The sequence below is a fragment of the Bison bison genome, unplaced genomic scaffold, assembly GCF_000754665.1.
Source record: "Bison bison bison isolate TAMUID 2011002044 unplaced genomic scaffold, Bison_UMD1.0 scf7180017864232, whole genome shotgun sequence".
Classification (NCBI taxonomy): domain Eukaryota; kingdom Metazoa; phylum Chordata; class Mammalia; order Artiodactyla; family Bovidae; genus Bison; species Bison bison.
Window position 1 is genome coordinate 2,366,171 of NW_011494804.1, and position 23,315 is coordinate 2,389,485.

General features: G+C 38.2%; 1 protein-coding gene across 2 annotated transcripts in view; it reads right to left on the reverse strand.

The window, feature by feature from the left end:
* Nucleotides 1-23,315, reverse strand: part of SUGT1 (SGT1, suppressor of G2 allele of SKP1 (S. cerevisiae)) — a 41,803-nt gene that overhangs the window by 3,600 nt on the left and 14,888 nt on the right. For both annotated transcript variants that reach the window (XM_010846151.1, XM_010846150.1), the window contains exons 10-12: nucleotides 22,304-22,411; nucleotides 10,970-11,060; nucleotides 6,782-6,963 (exon numbers count right to left, since the gene is read on the reverse strand). In XM_010846151.1, coding sequence (XP_010844453.1) covers nucleotides 6,782-6,963; nucleotides 10,970-11,060; nucleotides 22,304-22,411 — 381 coding nt within the window. The remainder of the gene's footprint in view (nucleotides 1-6,781; nucleotides 6,964-10,969; nucleotides 11,061-22,303; nucleotides 22,412-23,315) is intronic.

The window sequence follows — 23,315 nt, forward strand, 5'->3', positions numbered from 1 at the left end:
GGGGGGAGCAGGATGGTGGGGGGGCTGCTTTCTCCTTTTGGAGGCATTAATATACTTTTTCCTATTCTTTCCACCAAGTACAACTAAAAACATTGTATGTCATTTAAATAACAACTATAAGAGGACAAATCAGCTAGAGACCCTGGGACCAAAGGAACAACATGGTGGTGAGTTCTTTGGGCTTTCTTTTGCCTCATTTTTTCAAGAGTTGGAACTGCAGAAGCTGGAAATGCCAAAGGGTGTGACCAAAAAAACCCAACAAAAGGCTGCTTTCTCTAGCCAAAGGATGAAGACCAATAGGAAAACAGAAATCTTTTAGACAGTAATCACTCCAGTCAAGACCACAGTGAAGACTGTGGTCCATCTCCACCCAGACCAGAGCCGTGAAGAGCCTAGACTTCGATCCATGCTATGGTACCATGAACTGGCCTCCTCTGTTGACCGGGCCCAGTGGAAACCACCTGGGCAGTTGAACAGCTGCCTATGCCCAGCAGTAACAAGGAGTGGCCCTGGGGGGTCTACAGAGGCAGAGTGGGATACGTGGATTTCTACCGCCACCTGGCTATAGTGAAACAGTGACTTCCCTTCTTTTGCCAGAGTGGTTATCAGAGAAAGCTACTTCAGAAGGAAGGTTTAAATAAGATCTACAGTTTCATAACATGAAAATGTCCAGGTTTCAATTAGGTACCACTTGGCACTGATGAAAAACACCAAGAACCAGAAAGATTTCAGACTATATGTTTAATAAGAGAAGACAACCAATAGATGCTAACACAGAGATGACAGAGAAGTTAAAATTATGACATACTTTTAAAGCAGTCAGGGTAAAAATGTTTCAACAAGAATTATGAACTAGCTTGAAACAAATAAAAGAAATAGAAACCTCAGTAAAGAAAGATATAAAGAACCAAATAGAAGTTTTAGAATTGAAAAATACACTTGAAATAAAAAGATCGGTGAACAGGCTCAAGAGCAGAATAGAGAAAATAAAGAATCAGTGAACTGGAAAACGAACCTATATAAATTTGAATGACAGAGAGAAGAGAGATAAAATGAAGAGTCTCAGGAATATGTAGTACTATAACAAACTATCCAATATTTGTGTCATCAGGTTCCAGGAAGAAAAAAACAAAGAAGGCAGGTTTGAAAAGGTACTCAATGATACAATGAATGAAAATATCCTACAAGTGGCAAAAAACATAAATATGTGGTTGCAAGAAACTGAGCAAATCCCAATCAGTATAAACCCAAAGAAATCCTTGCCAATACAGAGAATTTGTCATAGACAGATCTACTCTGAAAGAATGCCTTAAGGAACCTCTCTAGACAGAAAAGAAACAGTAGAAACTGGAACCCTGAAACACAGTAAGGAATAAAGAAAGGCCACAAGACAGAGAAATACAGGAGAACTTGCTTTTCCTCTTTTAGGTTTTCTGAATTACTACACTTTATGATGTGATTTCTAAATGTACGCACAAGAAATATTTAAGAAATTATAAATGAGAAAAGGTAAAAGTACATAAAGAGGTAACATTTCTAAATGTCACTCGGTTTCAAAAAATGATATCAGTAGACTAAGAGAAGTTAAGTATAATATAGCTAATATAAAACCTAGAGCTACCAGTAAAAATGCTACACGAAGAAATACACCAAAAAATACTAGATAAATCAAGATGAAATTCTAAAAAATGTTCATGTAATCACAGGAAAACAGGAAAAACAAAACCAGAAATATAGAACAAAGAGAAAACTTCCTTGGCAGACATAAGTCCTAATGTATCAATAATTAAATGTAAGTGGTCCGAATGCATCAATTAAAAGAGCCTGGTAGAGTAAATTAGGAGAAGGAAATGGCAACCCACTGCAGTATTCTTGCCTAGAGAATTCCGTGGACAGAGGAGCCTGGTGGGCTGCTGTCCATGGGGTCGCGGAGTGGGACACGACTGAAGCAACTTAGCAGCAGTAGCATCAGAGTAAACTAAACAAAAACATGACATGAATACATGCTGTCCAAAAGATACTTTAAATATGACTTAGGAATCTGAAAAAGAATGAATATATGTGTGTGTGTATATATAACTGAATCACTTTGTAAACCTGAAATTAATACAACACTGTAAATCAACTACACTCCAATAAAATTTTTAAAAACTAAAATTTAAAAAAGTATGACTTAGGCAGACTGAAAATAAAAGGATGGAACAAGATATATCATGCAAAAATTAAACAAAAGATATAATCAGCTATATTAATATTAGCAAAAAAACTACCAGAGCTAGAGAATGACATTGTATAATGATAAAAAAGCAATCCACCATGAAAATGTAACAATCCTAAACACATATGAACTAAACAGAGCTGCAAAATATGTGAAACAAAAATTCACAAAACCTAAATATGAAATCAATAAATCCATGATTGTAGCTGAAGACCCTCTGTCAACAATAAACAGAACAGTAAGACAGAAAATCCACTCAGAATATTTTTTAAAAATTCAGTAAGATTATCAATCAACAGGATTTAACTGACATCTACAGAACACTCCATTCAACAAGAGCAGAATATACATTCTTTTCTTAAAATAAGAAGTCTCAAGTGAAATAAAAATATATATTGAACTGAATAAAAATGAAAATATAAAATAAAAATTTGTAGGAGACAGTTAAAATTCCTTAAAAGGAAACATAGAGCATAAGCACATATAATAGAAAACAGAAATTAAAGAGTTGAATCAATAATCTAAGCACACATCTGAAGAACCTATTAAAAAAAGGAATAGCAAAATAAACCCAAATCCTTGGACTGCAAGGAGATCCAACCAGTCCATTCTGAAGATCAGCCCTGGGCGTTCTTTGGAAGGAATGATGCTAAAGCTGAAACTCCAGTACTTTGGCCACCTCATGCAAAGAGCTGACTCACTGGAAAAGACTCTGATGCTGGGAGGGATTCAGGGCAGGAGGAGAAGGGGACGACAGAGGATGAGATGGCTGGATGGCATCACTGACTCGATGGACGTGAGTCTGAGTGAACTCCAGGAGCTGGTGATGGACAGGGAGGCCTGGCGTGCTGCGATTTATGGGGTCGCAAAGAGTCGGACACGACTGAGCGACTGAACTGAACTGAAGCATAAGGAAGAAAATAGTTAAAAGCAGAAATAAATGAAATTTAGAATAAAAAACAGGAAAAATTTAAGATCAACAGAAAAGCTGATTCTTTGGGGGAACCAAGAAAAAAAGAGGGTGAAGTCAGTAAAACTGACAAACCCTAACAAGACAAAGACAAAAGAGAGAAAAAATACAAATTACTATCACAGGAATGAAATGGGTTATCACTACAGACCATGCCGGAGAAGGCAATGGCATCCCACTCCAGTACTCTTGTCTGGAAAATCCCATGGATGGAGGAGCCTAGTAGGCTGCAGTCCATGGGGTCGCTAAGAGTCGGACACGACTGAGCGACTTCCCTTTCACTTTTCACTTTCATGCATTGGAGAAGGAAATGGCAACCCACTCCAGTGTTCTTGCCTGGAGAATCCCAGGGACGGCGGAGCCTGGTGGGCTGTCGTCTATGGGGTCGCACAGAGTCGGACACGACTGAAGCGACTTAGCAGCAGCAGCACAGACCCCGCAGACATCAAAAGGCTAAGAAGGAAATCATACTAACAACTTAAACAAAACAGACCAATCCCTCAAAAACAAACTACCACAAGTCACTGAATGTGAAACAGTTAACTTGAACAGTCCTATAAGCTATCAGGATAATGAGATTCATAATTTAAAACCTCCCCAAAAAAGAAGTATCAAGGCCTAGATGGCTTCATTGGTTTAAAGAATCTTTAAAGACAAATTATCACTCATTCTACAAATCCATTCCCCTCAAAAAAGAGGACTGAGCACTTTCCTATTCATTCTATGAGGTATTACCCATATTACCCTGATACCAAACCAGAAAAGAATGGCACCAAAAAAAGGAACACTACAGACCAATATCCCTCATAAATACAGATACAAAAATGCTTAAAACATTTTGAAAACAGAACTGAATAATATACTACAAAAAGAATTATACACTGACCAAGTGGGGTTTATCCCAAGGGTGCAAAGTTGGTTCCATGAAGAAAATAATATTAATCATATAAAATCACTACTTAAACAGGTTAAAGGAACAAAAAACCTACCTAATCATACTGATTCAAAGCAGAAAAAACATTTCACAAGTCAACAGCCATTCATGATAAAAAAAAGTCTCAGGAAAACAAAAACAGAGCAAAACTTTCTTAACTTGATAAGCATCTACAAAAACCTACAGCTAACATCATACTTAACAGTGAAAGATTGAACAGTTGTTCCCTTAAGATGGGGAACAAGGCATGGATGTCTACTCTCACTAATCTTATTCAACATAATAATGGGAGGTCTAGTCAATCAGTATAGCAATAGAAGGAGATAAACAGCACACATATCAGAAACGAAGAAATTAAACTGTTCCTATTTGAAGACTGTCTACACAGAAAATCACAAGCGATCTACCAAAAAAATCTCCCAGAACCAGTGAGTTCAACAAGGTCACAGAAGACGAGATAAAACATTAAAAAACAAACAAAACCCTGTATTTCTAGACACTAGCAACAAACACATGCATAAGAAAATTAAATATATAATACCATTGACAATCACTCAAAGAAAGACCCAAATACTTTGGTGTATCACACATACTGGATTTAAATGCTGAAAAGTGTACAACAATGATGAAAGAAATAAGAGATCTAAATAAATGAAGCTGGAAGATTCGGCACAGTAAAGATGTCAATTTCTCCAAACTGGTATACAGCTCAATGTAATTCCTAACAGGACTTTTTCCACATTAGACAATCTATTCTAAAATTTATAGAAAGGCAAAGGAACTGAAATATCCAAAACAATTTTGAAAATGAAAAATAAAGTAGGGGAAATAAATCAGTCCAATTTCAAGACTTAAAATAGCAAGAGTAAGTTAGACTGTGTTATTAACAGAGCAACAGACACTCAGAACATGGACAGGGACCCCAGAAACAGACTCAATGCTAATATGCTCAACTGATTTTTGAGTAAGATGAAAGGCAATTCAAGGAAGGAAAGACAGCCATTTCAACAAATGGTGCTGGGGCAACTGAACATATACAGGTCAAAAAAAAAAAAAGCTTAACCTGCATCTCATACTTCATATAAAAACTAACTCAAAATGGATCATGGACTAAGATGCAGTAAGTAAGAAAAACTTTTATTAAAACAAAGAACGAAAAAAAAAGAACGAAAAAAAAAGAACGAAAAAAAAAAAAAAAAACAAAGAACGCAGGGACTTCCCTGGTGGTTCAGGGGTTCAAAGTCTGCCTTGCAGTGCAGGGGATGTGGGTTCGATCCCTGGTCAAGGAACTAAGATCCCACATGCCACAGAGCAACTAAGTCTGTGCACTGCAACTACTGAAGCCCGCACACCCCAGTTAGAGAGTCCGCGTGCTGCAACGAGATGGTGCAGGAGGCAACAAAGATCAGCAGCTAAGAACCCACACAGCCAAATAGGTAAAATTTTTTTTTTAAAAAAAAGGAACACAGAAGAAAATCTTTGAGATCTAGAACTAAGCAAAGAGGTCTTAGAACCTGACACCAAAACCATGATCCTAAAACAAAAATTGATACATTGGACTTCATCAAAATTATACTTCAGTTCTGCTAAAGAAAAGAAGATGACAAGCTACAGACTGGGAGAAAATATTTGCAAACTCCGTATCTGACAAACTCGCCAGATTAGTGGCTGCCATGGGCTAAGGACGGGTAGGAAAGAAGGGTGTGAATGGGTATAAGATGACAACGATGAGGGAGTCCTGCGGCAACAGAAATGTTCTCTATCTTAACTGTCAACATCATGGCTGTAATATTAATTCTGCAAGATGTTTCCACTGGGGAAATCCATAAAAGATAGAAGGCATCTCTTGTACTTTCTCCAACTGTATGTGAATCTACAATTATCTCAATGTAAAAAGTTTAATATAAAAAAATTGTAAAGCAATAGTGAAAAGCACAGTCATGATCAGTTACCACGTGGTAACTTGATATGGAATATCTAAGCCTCAAACACACTTATTACCCGTATGTTAATTAATTTTAATTATTAAATATTAACTTTAACTTTCTACTGTAAAAATAAATGCTTTAAAAGAAGACAGTGACACTTCCAGAGCTACAGGTGAAAGTCCAATGATTACAGCTTCAAGCAAAATCTACACGGTTCTACAGAACTGAGGCCTAATTCAGGTGGTATTCATGCCTTGGCAAAGAGCCTGAATTTTCTTAACAGAAATTATTAACAAACCAGTGGATAATCAAAGTGCACCGACCACTTGCCCAGCACTGTTCTGGAAGTCTCCCTTCTATCTTCCTCATCCTTGACACTGAGATTACATATGCTACTAGATGGAAAACACTGGACACTCACTCAGCTACTGTGATAAATCTGACTAGAATAACTCCTATCACCCACTCTAACCTTGGGATCTCAAGTCTTTTAAGTTCTAACTCCCTGACGAAAAAAATTTATGTGGACCACACCATTTGTTTCTCACCTCTTCCACAAGTCCCCAACTTTCTTGAAAGATAATTAAGTTTCAAGCAAGAAGACATGGTCAGACAAAGCCCATTTAAAATGGTCTCCCAACTACAGTACATACAATCTGATCTCTTTACTTATATTTTTAATTTCTGAAATTTACTACTATAATAGATTTTCTTAAAGTTTATGTTCTTACAAATGATTTGTTCATGGCACGTTTCACTTCATCAGAGCCATCTGAATAGATCTGCTGAAACAATTTGTTTAAAGCTGCATCTCCCTCCAACTTTTCATTCTTTTCTTCTTCTTTGATCTCACCGACCAATTTATCCCAATTTCTTGTATAATGAGATGATGATGGATATAGGTTTTTTACATCTATGGAGTAAAAAAAAGAAGTGATTAATCAACATTTGTCAATTATGTCAAGCACACGTAACTTTGTGACCATGGTGTACACATCTCAGCAAATAGTTTAAGTCATTAAAGATTTCATGTTTGTAATAAATGTCTTTCTGATATATAAATCAATAATTAACATTTAAAACCTCTAAAGACTGAATCGGTAAGCATAATGTAAAATCTGTAAATTTCTTTTAAGCAAAATAACTCATAGTGTAAACTTTTGGTACATTATGCAAAACTAGATTAACAAAGAAACCCTCCATGTTACTAATAGGAGAAACTGTGTGAGAAGCATACAGGAACTTCTAAGACCCATTTATTTTTATTCATTTCTGACTGTGCTGGGTCTTCACCGCTGCAGGCTTTCTCTAATTGCGGTGATTGGGGGCTACTCTTGCCGTGTGCAGGCTTCTCACTGCAGTGTCTTCTTTTGTTCCTGAGCTCAGGCTCCGGGCATGCAGGCTTCAGGAGTTGTGGCAAACAAGCTCAGGAGTTGTGACCCACGGGCTCCAGAGTGCTGGCTCTGTAGTTGTAGCACACAGGCTTAGCTGCCCCACAGCATGTGGGATCTTCCCAGATTAGGGATCAATCTTGTGCACTCTGCATTGGCAAGCAGATTCTTAATCACTCAATGGACCACTAGGGAAGCCCACATACAGGAACTTTGATGTTTACAGAAAAGGTGCAAAGATTGTACCAACAATTCTAAAAATATAGACTTTTAAAATAGATACTTCATTAACAAACTTTCTCTAAACAAAGCTTTAACAAATGTTAGAAAATACAGCTTCTAGGGCTTCCTTGGTGGCTCAGTGGTCAAGAATACACCTGTCAATGCAGGAGACACCACTTCGATCCCTGGTCCAGGAAGATACCACATGCCACGGAGCAACTAAATCTGTGTGCCACAATTACTGAGCCAGGGTCTAGAGCCCGGGAGCTGCAACTACTGAGCCCATGCGCCTCAGCTACTGAAGCCTGCCCACCCTAGAGCCAGCGCGCCCCAAGAGACGAAGCCTGCGTATCCAACTGGAGAGCAGCCCCCACTCGCCACAACTAGAGAAGGGCCGTGTGACAACAAAGACCCAGCAAAGCCAAAAATACATAAAATGATATTGATGTGTGTGTGTGTGTGTGTATAAAGCAGCTTCTCCTAAGGTACTTATATCTTTATATCTTTAATTTGAAACTGAAAACAATGACATGCCATTTGACATTGCCATGCCATCTGACAGTGAGTTAAGACTCCATCCTCTCACCACATTAAAAATACCAGATTACTTCAACAGGAGAAAACAATAAAGAATTCTTGAATGCTGAAAAATACTACATGATGATCCAGAGGTCAATGCCCACATCACATGCACACAGGAAATAGTATTACTTGGAGGGCACATAGGGATTAAACAGAGGCTGCTTGCAGCCAGAGAGGCAACCAGCCCAGGGAGATTCAGGGCACTGCCAAAGCTGCCCCAAAGACCAAGGGAAACAAGGTCTTGACACACAAATAGTTTAAAAGAAACTAACCAGATTACCTAAGAACTGTTAAGAGCAGTTCTGTTCATTATTCAATGGAAATATAATCCACAAATGTGAGTCACAAATATAATTCTAAAATTTCAAGTAGTCTAAAAAAATGTCTTATTTAGCCTAACACATCCAAAACAGTATCAGTTCAACATGAAATCAATATAAAAGTATTAATATATTTTGTATATATTTTTCACACTAAGTCTAAAATCTGGTATGTATTTCACCCTTAGAGCACATCGCAATCCTGACTAGTCATATTCCAAGTGGTCAACAGGTACAGGTGGTTTGCAGCTACTACACTGGATGGTACAGCTAGAGAGCCTTGGAAAAAAACATTCAAAATTTCCCTATGAATTAGGACATGTTAATGCTAGTCTACATGTCCCTCTTCCACTATTGCCTTTCTATATATCCCCTTTCTCAAAAGAGTTGGGAAACTCATTGTTCACTCTGTTTTCCATCCTTTCTCTTCACCTCTCTCCCTGCCCATCTCACCACCCAATCCCTAACAAAACAAAATGACAACACACCAGTTTTATACAGGGCAAGCAAACTGTTTTCCAAATTCTATCCACCTGTCCTCTACCAGTAATCTCTATCTTTTGTACATTTTTCACTAGGAGCCAAGAAAACAAAAAACGCATGCCAATGGTAAATTAAGAACTTAGGACACACAGGTTTAATTAATCCTGATGCTGATTTGCCAGATGGGACCACAGTTCTCATCTCCATTTTACAGATAAGAAAGTTGGCACAGACAGGTTAACAACTTGCCCTTATCTGCAGTCTCCAGCTTGTCAAACAATCTGACAAGCACATTAACCCCTTACAAAATATAAAACCGGTCAGGAGGAATACCATCTTGAATATTCAAGGCATTGAGTTTAAAAAGAGTTTGTATCTATAACACCAAAAAATCTTTAATCTCAGAAAACATTAATACCTGCAGGTGGCAGATGAGCTACTCAGAGACAGGTAACCTAACTTCTTGCTTATTCACTCTAACATCAACTAACTGTAAAGCTACTCATGTCAGCACAGACTTCCCACTGTTAAAAAACGCAGCAACAAGCAGTATCACACATGGGGCAGAAGAACCGGACCCGGACTCTGAAGACCTGGATTTAGTCCTGGACAATGGAAACTGCTGGGTAATCTCAGGCAAGATGTCTAACCTTTCTGAGCCCGTAAGATAGGAGGAATAATACGAGGTCACTTGCTATACAGGGCTGCTGCTAGAACTAGGTGAGACACTACATTTAAAATATTTCTTTAAAGAAATGCTTTAAGCTATATATAAACCTCAATCCAAAAATCTCTGGGAGTCGTCCCCATGAGAAGCACATAACATCTTTACCAAATCTTTCACATACAGCAGGGCACAGAAGCTTAATAAACAGCTTATATACCAACTTGAAGCATTTCGATTCCAAAAAATTACCTGTGAGGGTAAATTTCCTGGCTCTGCTGTAGGTTAGCTACAGTTAGCTATGACAGTATCATGCAAGGAAACCGGGTGAAGGGTACATGGGACTCGAGTATTTCTGCAACTTCTATTAGAACCTAAAATTATTTCAAAATAAAATTTGAAGATGAATGCTCTACTGGCGAACTTGGCATTTTCTACAAGGTGCCACAATGAAGCTGTATTCTGTATTACAGAAGAAAGCAGTGAAAAATCAAAAAGTAGCTGAAACAAAGTCACCTCATTTTAGTCATCAAATCAGAGCATTATCTCTAATCAAAAGGTAATCTCTCTCCATTCATTAATGAGGTCATTGCTATAAAATACAGCCTTAGACTGTAGGTCTAAGTGCGTCCCACAGATTAATCATTGTATTAGAAAAACACCTGTCTACTGCCTATGCTTAGAATTGACCCCAACATAAAGTAGTCTTTTCCTTAAAGGATTAAGCAATCAACCCTTGTTTTCTACTCTACTCATAGGCTTGCCTTAGGCCTTCATTAGCTGTCTGCCTCCACCTCTTAGAAAAATAGTGAAATGTGCTAGACACTTTTCTCTGGGAAGCCCTGAAATTCCAGGAAATTAGAGTTGACTATATTAGAAGAAACAGAAAGGCATAAATAAGAGGGGAGAAAGGAAGAGCGGGAAATATATCAGCAGAGTAAAGCTATTACACATAAAAAACAGGAAAGGCCAACACACAAAAACAATCCCCAGCCAATGTCACAAGCTGACATGGTAAACAATAAACTCCAATTCCCTCTGGGCTCTGATGCCATTCATTTGTATTCTTATGGAGTTTAAGACGTTAGAACCATCATTAAGAAATATTTTGTATTCATTACAGAGCAACCATATTATACTCCGTGTATTTTATCTTGAGAACATAAATAATGAAAGTAGAAAGAATACTCATCACTATTTAATTTCAACTATATAACACGATATGAATCTAAAGCTCATCAAGGCCAGAAAACAAACCTGCAATGAACGGTTTGGGGTTAGGCACATCTCCTTGCCCCTCTAGCTTTTCCCATCTCACAGCCTCTGGCTTTTTCATTTTAATTTCAATCTGGAGGAGACACCAAACAAAATCAATTATTCAGTGTAAAATACAGAAAACAGTTAAAAAGAAAAAGCAATTTCCTTAAGTTATCAATGTTTTATAAGAATTAATAGTGTCCTTGCTTCCAAAGCTAAATTAAAAAGCTAAATTCGGAGAACTCTGAAACAATTACTTTGTTTCTACTTAAAATCCACCTTCAAAAACAATACACATACACACTATAAATTACAATTACGAGTCTAGAAATCCACATGCTTTTCTTCTTTTAAAGTGGTGTTCTCAACTGGGGTGATTTTGTCCCCGAGGGGTATTTGGCAATGTCTGGAGACACTGCTGGGTCATCACAACTGAGGCACAGGTGAGGAGAGGCTGTGTGTGTGTCTGCTCAGTTGCTCAGTCCGACTCTGCGACCCCACGGACTGTAGCCCACCAGGCGCCTCCATCTGTGGGATTTTCCTAGTAAGAATACTGCAGTGGGTTGCCAGTTCCTCCTCCAGGGGATCTTCCCCACCCAGGGGTTGAACCGGTGTCTCCTGCATCTCCAGCATTTGGAGGTGGCCTTTTTTTTTTTTTTTTTTTACCACTAAGCAACCTGGGAAGCTCCCGAGGAAAGGCAAGGGGGTGCTACTAAATATAAATATCCTACAACATAAAGGGTAACACCCACAACAAATAATTATCCAGCCCCAAATGCTAACAGTGCCCACCACTGAGAAACTGTTCTAAAGGAGTTACTATGTATGTGTGTACATTAACCTGTTTCAAAGTAGAAAAACTTATTTCATTGTATAAAAATACCAAAACAAGTAAAACTAAGGGAAGTCATCAGTTAGATCCCTTAAATTATAACTTGCTTAACAATAACATCCTGTAACTTGCCTTTATTGACTGAAGTCACTTTAATTGTTCTTGCAAATTGCATACCCTCCAAGTTTCGTGTAGCATGAAGACACCTTTAAGCACCAACTATATAAAACGCCTCTGACGTATGGGTCATTATGTTAGTGACCCACTGGTGAAAAACTAACTGCAGTTTTGGACCATGAATTTTAAATCATTATAACTAGGTTCAAACACATCTTTATCAATCAAAATAGGAACCATTACAATCAACACATTTTGCCAACGAGAAATAAGTGTGTTTATTCCTGTAGCGTAAAAATCAGTGCTTTGGATTCAATGAACTCTTGAAAGCACGTTCTGCCTCCTGCTGGCTGTGGGAGCATTTTTCCTGCAAAAAGCTGTCGAGATCCTTGAAGAAGTGGTAGTCCATTGGTGAGTGGTCAGGTGAATATGGCAGATGATGCAAAACTTCATAGCCTAATTCGTTTAATTTTTGAAGTGCTGGTTGTCAATGTGCAGCTGGGCAGTGCCATGGAGACAAACTGGGCCCTTTCTGTTGAGCAAGGCCAGCTGCAGACACGGCAGTTTGCAGTGCATCTCATCCATCTGCTGAGCATACGTCTCAGATGCAATGGTTTCAGAAAGCTGTAGTCATTGGGACAGGCAGCAGACCACCAAAAAGTGACCATTACCTTTTCTGGTGCAAGTTGAGCTTTGGGAAGTGCTTTGGAGCTTCTTCTTGGTCCAACCACTGAGCTGGTCATCACCAGTTGTACAAAATCTACTTTCCATCCGTCACAATCCACTGAGAAATGGTTCATTGTCGTTGCAAAGGGTAAGGGAAGATGACACTTCAAAACAATGAGTTTCTGATTTGCAGTCAGCTTATGAGGCACCCACTTATCCAGTTTTTTCACCTTTCCAATTTGCTTCAAACGCCAAACGACCACAGAACAGTCAACACCGAGTCCTTCGGCAACGTCTCACATAGCTGGAAGAGATCAGCTTCGATGCACATCCATTAACAGTTTCTGGGCCAAATGAGTTCTTGATTTGAGTTGTCTCTGCAGCTTTATGACCCATTTTGAACTCAAATAAGATAACTGCTCTAATTTTTCTTTTTATCTAACATCATTTCCCTAGTCTAAAATAAATACAAACAGCAAGTAGTAAGTCATTAGCAAAAAAAAATGAAAGAAATGTGCATTAAAATGATGTATAACATATCCACATTTATATAAGAAGGTATTCTAATATCAAAAAGCAAAGTTCAACAATTACTTTTGCAGACGGTAAAGCAACCGCCTGCAATGCAGGAGACCAGGGTTCAACCCCTGGGCTGGGAAGATCCCCTAGAGCAGGAAATGGCAACCCACTCCAGTATTCCTGCCTGGAGAATCCCATGGACAGAGGAGCCTGGTGGGGGGCTACAGTCCATGGCGTTGTGAAGGGTCAGACATGACTGAGTAACTAACACACAACAGTAATGGTAACTCTTTCTGGAACATAGAGCTAGTCATGCCCAGTTAAAACTGGTCAAGACCACTGACCATTCAACTGGGCCTCCATGAGTTTGACCTCAGAGGGCCAAAAAATGTCACCCTCAGATCATGCTAATGCCATTTTCTGAACATGCATCTCATGAAGAAACGTGTGACTCAGATATGCCTATCCAGGACACCAATGACTTCACTTCATCATCCTTCCCTTCCCCCACCCCTCAGACCACCTTACTTCTTTATCCCATAAATATCCCAAGTCTGTCGCCTCTGGAAAGGCAGATATAAGATTTTTTGTTGTTGTTCTCCTGTCTCTTCATTCAGCTGCCTCATGAATAAACTCGTTCTCTTCTGCAAATATCAGTGTCTTAGTGTTTGCCTTACTGTGCATTGGGTAAATGGGCCTGCTTTGATAACACAAGTAATGATAACATTTTTACAATCACTGGTTCAATAATCATCAAACATCTACCACGAGCAAGGTATAGTCTTCAGGAATGTGAGGGATTTTTTACATATTAAAAAATAATATGTGGTCATCCCTGACCACTCACTAGTGTGTGAAGCACTTGAAGAAAGGCAACTAAATGTTCTAAACACTCAGGAGAGATCACACTGGCTGTGAACAGGAAGGTTTCCAGGCACCTTGAGGGCTGTGAGAGGCAGGAGCATTTACAGTGATGGCAAGGGTCTCCAGAAGCAAAGGGAACTGCCAAAAACTAGAGCCCCAAGGTAAGAAAGGACAATGTCATCAGGCAGCAAAGAGAAGACCAGTTTGCCTCAAGTCCAGGATTTTCGTTAAAGCAGTGAAAAATAGACGGAAAAAAAAGGTGCAAGACAGACTATGAAGACTTCTGAGGGCTAAACTAAGGCCGCTTATTACAGTGAAATGTTAAGAGCTCCCTAAAAGCATCTTTTACTCTCTAATCAAGCCTGGTCCCCTAGAATCTACCTAACATACACTCACAGAGCACTGTGTTAGCCCTCACACACACTCACAGAACACTTATCACCTTACATTCTCCTTATTCAAATAATGCTCAGCCCCAATTTGAGCCTAGCAGAAATCAGCATTTATAGTGCTGGTAAACACAGTAATAACCATTATGCAAATAGCTTTAAGAATCAAGTTAGAATTTTATATTCTAATGTTTTTTCTAAGAAAATAATCACGACTTTTTAAGTAAGAAAAACACCCAAAAGACAAGCCTATTATGTCCACTTTGGTTCTTTGATCTCTTTGGTGAAGATGAATCATTTAAAGTAGCAATTGCTGGTAATCTTTCTACCAAAAGAGTTTAGGGAGAAAATCCTTAAAATCTTCATTTTAAAATACTTTAAGAAAACACTAACAGTAATCTGTCAGTATTTTCAGTCAGATATGAAGTGATGGGTATAAAAGGGGTGTGGACTGAGTATTTTCTTAAGGTGCCCAGAAATGTAACAAAAAATGTTTTCATGAGAGAAAACATGAAACAAATCTCACTGGAAAAGAAGCAAAACAATCAGTCTTTTAAATGTAACACACGTATTTAAATTCTACATGCATAAAAACAAACATTTACAAGGATCTCCAGAATTCTGTAAAGTGAACTATGACTTAACGTGCATAAAGCGAAATACTGCCACTATTTCCTCACACCCAGTATGAGGACTCTGGTCATTTTCAGTTGTCACTGTTGCAATCTTTATCAAAAAGGGACGGAAATCCAACAGTCAGCAATGACACAAAAAATTACTGAAAAGGACTATTAGTATTATAGTAAAATTTAAAACTGCATCTTACTCCTTTAATTTTCAACTTATCTAGAAATGAAGACTTCACAAGCAGTGTGTACATCACCAGTATCCTTAACTAACTTCGGCCATGGGGCACCCCATGCTCACACCACGTTTTCCTGTACTAAGAACTGTCTATAAAAAGTCCCTCGCTTCACCTGAATAGCAGCACACACTAGCATTGGCATCTCTGAAAGCCACTACAACCTGAGTAATTGTGCATTATGAACAAAGAGGCCTTTATAAAGCCCAAGTCAAAGCTCTAAGTAACAACCTATTTCAACTGAGACAAGCTGACTTGAACTCGAAATTATACTTACTCCATTCATTAAAAGAAATGCACAGAATAAAGCATTTAAAGCGGCTTTCTTAAAAGGCAAAAGGGGAGAGACTAATTTCCTATGAATTCCTTTTTTATCTACTTCACTTTTAATGCTTACATATGGACGTGAGTTTGAGTGAACTTCAGGAGTTGGTGATGGACAGGGAGGCCTGGCGTGCTGCAGTCCATGGGGTGGCAAAGAGTCGGACACGACTGAGCGACTGAACTGAACCGATGCTCTTAAACGTGATTCTGACAGATACTTTTCAAAATACCACCAGTCCAACTTCAGATATTTTTACTGGGACTATTAATCAGCCATTCTATTCATTTAAGTCAAAAGTAATTTAAAGATAACTTAAAACCTTGATGATTTGCGTGAATGCAGCTCTCACAGGCACAGAGAAGGCTTTCAATGTGCCACAAGGTCCCAAGCAGCATTCACAGACTACTAGTAAGAATCCCTGTGTGTTGGGTTGTCAGTGTTCAATAGCATGTGTACTACCACCCATTTCTAAGCTCTCCTTTACACAGAAGAAAATTTAATTTTTTCCAATGAAAGGAACTTTAGATTTAAAGAAAAGCCATTACTTCTAAAGGGTCACAGCATCCAGAGACCATCTTCTTAAAAAAAGGTGAGTCTTTACTATTACAGATTGATGGTGAAGGAATCTTTACCAGAGACTAGAGAGCTGTGCAGCTTACTGGTAAAGTTTTTTTTTTTTTTTTTGGCAAACTTTTGGGAACCATCTGTTTCAAAGATGCAGTCATTAGTGTTCCCTGATCTTTAGAACGCAGCTTTCCCAATGTTCTCACTCAGCTCTTTGCACATTTAACTTCTGTATCAAAACTCTTAGAATAGCTCAGTCTCCCTGAGGCCAGAATGCACATCTACCGTCTTTATTTTTATTTTCAAATCATTTTATAATGTTTTTAGTGTAAAGGATGGTAATGCATGAATAACCTTCCCCAATGTTCTAACAGCACAGTTCAAATGAGTACTGAGTGCCTACTGTGAGCCAGGCACTGTGCTGGTGCATAGGGCCCCTCACCACCTTGATTCTTCTTGGAAGAAATCAATCAGAAGAGACACTCCTATAAACAAAAAATTCCAGTGTCCATTCTGTAAGCAACAGACCTAAGTTTTGAGAAATACCTAATTATCTGGAAGGAAGTTTGCCAAAATGTCATCAGTAATGAGACATTACTTTCTCAGCTCCCTGATATTTTTCCAGATTTTCTATGATGTGCATTTACTGATTTTACAACCCAAATAAAAATCTGAATAATGAAAATTAAATAACAGCAGCAATACTTATTGAGTACTTATTACATGCCCTAGGTACTACATGCTTCATGTACCTCACTCAACAGAAAAACCCTGTAATAGGAAAACCATCCACATTTTAGAGAGGAGGGAGCCACATAAGCAGAAGTTGTGAACAAGTCAAAAACAGCCAGTAGTGTAATTCTGAAAGAGATGAGTCAAACAGGTGTCACTTGTTGGACATATGACAAATCTCACTGAGGCCTAGTTTCTCATGTAAAATGGAATTAATAGGCCTACCTATTAAGAAAGTGAAGAGGAACTGAAGAGCCTCTTGATGAGCGTAGAAGAGGAGAGTGAAAAAGCTGGCTTAACATCAATACAGTAATATTAACGCATATATATGGAATTTAGAAAGGTGGTAATGATGACCCTATATGTGAGACAGCAAAAGAGACACAGATATAAAGAACAGACTTTTGGACTCTGTGGGAGAAAGCGAGGGTGGAATGATCTGAGAGAATAGCATTGAAACATATATATTATCATATGTGAAACAGATCACCAGCCCAGGTTCAATGCATGAGACAGGGTGCTCGGGGCTGGTGTGCTGGGATGACCCAGAGGGGGGTTCAGGATGGGGAACACACGTACACCCATGGCAGATTCATGTCAACGTATGGCAAAACCAATACAATATTGTAAAGTAATTAGCCTCCAATTAAAATCAATTTTTTTAAAAAAACCTCAGCATTCAAAAACTAAGATCATGGCATCTGGTCCCATCAAGCAAGGGATATATATGGGGAAAAAGTGGAAGCAGTGACAGATTTTCTTTTCTTGGGTTCCAAAATCACTGCAGATGGTGACTGCAGCCATGAAATTAAATGATGCTTGGTCCTTGGAAGGAAAGCTACTGCAAACCTAGACAAGAGTATTAAAAAGCAAAGACATCACTTTGCTGACAAAGGTCTATATAGTTAAAGCTATGGTTTTTCCAGTAGTCATACATGGATGTGAGAGTTGGACCATAAAGAAGCTGAACACTGAAGAACTCATGTTTTTGAACTGTGGTGCTGGAGAAGCCTCGTGAGAGTCCCTTGGGCTGTAAGGAGATCAAACCAGTCAATCCTAAAGGAAATCAACCCTGAACATTCACTGGAAGGACTGATGCTGAAGCTGACGCTCTAATACACTGGCCACCTGATGTGAAGAGCTGATTTGATGGAAAAGACCCTGATTCTGGGAAAGACTGAAGGCAAAAGGAGAAGAGAGCGGCAGAGGAGATGGTTAGACAGCATCACCAATTCAACGGACATGAATCTGAGCAAACTCCAAGATAGTGACGGACAGGGAAGCCTGGCGTGCTGCAGTCTGTGGGGCTGCCAAGGATCAGATGCAACTCAGTGACTGAGTAACAACAAGGGCATAGCTCATTTAGGGCTCTTATGAGGATTAAACAAAACCACATATGAAACAATAGAGCACTGTGTCTGGCAAGTAAGTGAATGCTATTTTGAGTATCTTCTTCATCACTGCTACAATTGGCTCAAACATCTGAGCAAATTATTTCACATCTCTGGGTTCGGTTTCCATACCTTTAAAAAGGTAGTAACAATACTGGCACCATGTAGTAACTGTGAGGACTTCATAGGCTAATACACAGCTATCAGAACAGTTAGCTACTGTTAATTCTTTATAGGCCACACAACACGGCACTGGCTAAAAAAGCTACAGTAAATGCATATGATGAAATACTTTGCTGAAAAACATCTAAGAGCATGAAAAAAAAATCCATAATGCACACTAAATTTAACAAGACAGCTACAGATAGTATGGACAGTAAAATCCTTTTCTTTTGAAAATATACATATATCCATTCATAGAAAAGGCAGCAAGAATATACTCCAAGATCTGCTATTTGTGGGTATCAGCAACTAAACAGTTATTTAAAAAAAAAAAAAACACCTTATCACCAGCACTACCACATCAAACAGCACTAACGAAACAATAATCCAAAACCCTACACACATCTGTGTTTAAATAAGCAGGAGTATCTTGACCAGACACCTCCAATCCCTTCATATCATAATTAAGATTCTTTCATGAATATTTAAAAAAAAATACTAAAACTTGTAAAATTTTAGTGGGTTAAGAAGGGAGAAGGAGGCTGGCTACCTGTCTCTAAGACACACATCTTTATTTCCCACAATTCCAGTTAAAAGCTTCATATTTTATTGACATAATACTAAAAATTACTCTGACTAAAAATAGGAACACAAGAACATTTCTGCAACAGCAATTTTCCTTGGAGTGAATATTAACCTTTAAAATGAGTATTTTACAGCATAGCTGTTACTGAAGATAAATCCTGTGGTTGTGTTGAGAGAATACTGTCATGAGATTAACAAAATGAAATTAAAAAATTAGTTTCTTAATTAAAAAAAATGGATCAGCAGGCAGATATGTAAGCTGGTATTCAGTAGAAGGTAGAAATAACTATCAGTGGTACTAAAATATATATATATATATATATGAATTCTGACTTTAAAAAAGGACATTACATACTATACTGTAAAATATTTAGCTAAGGGAAATTCCCAGGCAGTCCAGTGGTTAGGACTTGGCGCTTTCACTGCTGGGGCCAGGTTCAATCCCTGGTCAAGGAACTAAAATCCTGCAAGCCGTGTGGCATGGCAAAAAAAAAAAATAGTTAAGAAATGCTATTTCAATAATTGAAGGGTACTAACTCTTCCCATCTTCATTGCAAATTATATTTCACTTGAATAACACTTAACCAACAGTTATACATAAATATGCAACATGCACTATTTATTTGAAGATGGGAAAGAAAACAGGATTCTCAAAAGGCAAAGAAACAGCCCTTTTAAAACCACAGATTTTACAGAATCTCTAGTATCAAGCAGATTTTCCCAAGCAAAATGTACCCTTTTCTCAATCCACCTGCAAACATATGAAAAGAAAATTACTATTTTTCCCTTCTAGTGACATCAATAAATAAGCCTCAGTAACCCAGAGAAAGATGTTATTTTCAGTATTTTAATACTGACTCCCTCTGCTGTATAAAAAAGGATTCAAAAATGTCATTTCCCTTAGGATCTAATTAGGTACAATTCTTTCCATTTGTTTCCCATAAAACACAGCTTAAAAACAGATAGCTTAACAAAGTAAAATATATTACTCTGGGTTAGGACAGTAAAAATAATCATCCTCCAGAATATATCCCTCAAATCTAAATTCTTTAGTCCAGAACTTAGACAAACCTAAGAAAAGAAACAAAAATCTAAGTATTCTTCCTGGGCCATGCTGAACAATTCAGTAACCTGAAACTTGGGGAAAGCATTTAAAATCCATGAACCTCAGTTTCTTTTTACCTGTAAACCTAAGAATGAAGGCACTTACTACACTCTGCAAACTTGGTAAGGCCAATATCAGAACCCAATTTAAATTCATTCTCTGAACAATTACTGACCACCTACTCACAACATACAGTGTACAGGGCTAGGATTGCCAAATTTAGCAAATGGAACATATTTGTATCTTAAAACTATTTACTGTATGTAAAAGCTAATTGCTCATCCTATACTTTAGGGCTTCCCTCATAACTCAGTTGGTAAAGAATCTGCCTGCAATGCAGGAGACCCGGGTTCGATTCCTGGGTCAGGAAGATCCCCTGGAGAAGGAAATGGCAACCTACTCCAGTATTCTTGCCTGGAAAATCCCTTGGACAGAGGAGCGTCGCGGGCTACAGTCCATGGGGTCTCAAGAGTTGGACACAACTTAGCGACTAAACCACCACCACCTGTACTTTATCTGGCAACTTTCCCTGAAGCACATACAGAGATTCAAGTATGACAGCTTCTCATCTTTAGAAGACTTAAAAAAGTAAGGGAAATCAATGTATATATAAACAAACTACCATACAGGGAAGGGTAGTAGCTATGTAGCATTTAAAGAAAAGACCAAGGGGGGGAAAAGGTAAGCTGGGAAAACAGTAAGAGGGCCTTGGGGAATGGTTACACTCAACAAGCACTCACAAGATTCAAAGGAGAATAAAAAACTGACAGTGCTTAGTCACAGCCCCGATTTTGGCCAAACAGACCTGTGTAGTCACCAAATACCCTCTTCCATTATACAAGGTGGAAACAGGTTTTGAAGTTATTTGCAATATTTTCACACAAATCAATTTAAATTACTTCAAAAAGACATGCATTAACACCTCTCAATAGAAAAGATGTACAAAAATGCCAACTCCTAATATTCTGACTTATCTCCCTGTCAAATCGAGTTGTAGTTCTCCGCTTATTTCACCCAATATTACTGAACAAATTCTGTCCAATGTAGACGGGGCCGGTAAGACTAAAATCTTCAGAAGATGTCGTCCTTTTTCTCACTTTCTGTCGTCCAAGCAACTGTTTCCTGTCTCTGCCTCCTAAGTAAACAGCTCTGTATGTTTCACTCTTCAAACAGTTTTAAGCATATCATTTTTATACCAGATGCAAAAACTACTGCTTCTTTACTTTGCACTTCCTGCTCCAACCCTCTGCAGACGCTCTCTTCTTTCTACAGGCCCAATTATCATTCTTCATGACATAAGCCAACCCTGATTCTAGTCCATGAGTGGAACATTCACACAGCTCAAAAGTTAAATAACCAACTACGCTGGAGGACATGTGTATAGAAAAGGTGTAGTAATGCAGAAAATTTATGCATATCATTCTTTCCCCTCATACACCCTCACACAATCTTACAGGTGAAAGGATTTCAGAGTCCACAGCTCTCTCATTTTCACAGGATGATGGAAATCATGCCCTATGATCATGTGTAATCATGTGAATCACTAGTCTACACTTACAGAGCGAGCAAGGAACCAGAGTCAGATTTTCTGATTTTCAGTTCAGTATTTTTTCTGCTAAATTACACTTCTATCCTACTATACTCTTACTACACCTTCTGACTGGTAGCTGATACATTCCATGAATTTTAATTCTATTGCACATTTTTACTCTTTTTGAAAATATAAAGAAATCTATAAATTAGTTATTCAAACTGTAATTAATCCCTCATAACACAGTAACCTAAAATTCAGCTTAACTAAAAAGCAAGACAGCAGATTCATGTTTCTAATAGTCTGTATTTTTAACTCCGTAAGGAAGTGTGAGAAAAGTATTTATGTATCACAATGGACCAAACTGACAAGTCCAAGACAAGAACCACTGTCAGTATCAAATCTTAAGAAGATGCTGATCATTGTATCTTTAGTGGCAACTGTTTTATCAAGAAGTACTATACCTATCTTAGTAAGCATATAAACACTGCTGAGGTTAGGTTTTTAAACTCTATTTTCCTAGAATTAGGGGAGGGGGAAAAACTATTATTCAAAAACTACTGTTCTTATTTAATTTAAACATGTGTGGCTAGAAGGATCTATAAGTTTACAACCACAGGGATAATTAGATGACCAATGTTTCTGTGTTTTGAAAAGATTACCAGTGACAACCCGTTCCAATGGTCTTACCTTTGTTGAAAGCACTTTAAACGTGCTCTGCTCTGGTATTATAGGATGAAGAAGTCTCAGTTTCAAACTGTAATCATCTCCAGAAGGAAGTTTCACTAAAGCAGACAACTAATGAACATAGAATTAGCGGCACATTTTATAAATTAATTTAAAAAAGGGTAAAGTACTTAAACTGACTATAATTACAGAACTTTAGTACTGTTGCAGAGTATTTTTAAAACCTTATATGGAATATAAGATTTAAGAATCTCAAAATAATCCTTTTTAAAAATCTGGTGTCCTTCATAATTCAAAAGGACACATGTACCTCAATGTTCATTACAGCAATATTTACAATACATTTACAATACATTACAGCAATATTTACAATAGCCAAGACATGAAAGTAACCTAAATGTGCATCAACAGATGAATGGATAAGAATGTGATGTGTATATATACATACGTGTGTGTGTGTGTGTACACATATATGATGGAATATTACTCAGCCATAAAAAGGAACAAAACTGGATCATTTGTGATGTGGATAGATCTAGAGTCTGTCATATAGTGAAGTCAGTCAGAAAGAGAAAAACAAGTTATCATGTATCAATGCATGCATCTGGAATGCAGAAAGATGGTAACAGACGAGCCTGTATGCAGGGCAGGAATAAAGAAGAAAACATAGCGAACAGGTATGTGGACATGGCAGGGTGGGGAAGGGAAGAAGAGGAGGGGAGACGAATGGGGAAAGCAGGTTAGACACGTGTGCTATGGCGTGTGAGACGGCTAGGGGGCAGCGGCTATACAGCACAAGGAGCTCAGCCGAGCGCTCCGCAATGAACTAGGAGTGTGACGGGGAAAGGCAAAAGGAGGTTTAAGAGGAAAGGGATGTGTGTATACATATGGCTGATTCACTTTGTTGCACAGCAGAAACACTGTAAAGCAATTCTACTCCAAAATTAAATAGCACTGCCCATGAAAAAAAAAGGAAAAAAAATGTAAATGGACTAAATGCTCCAATCAAAAGAAA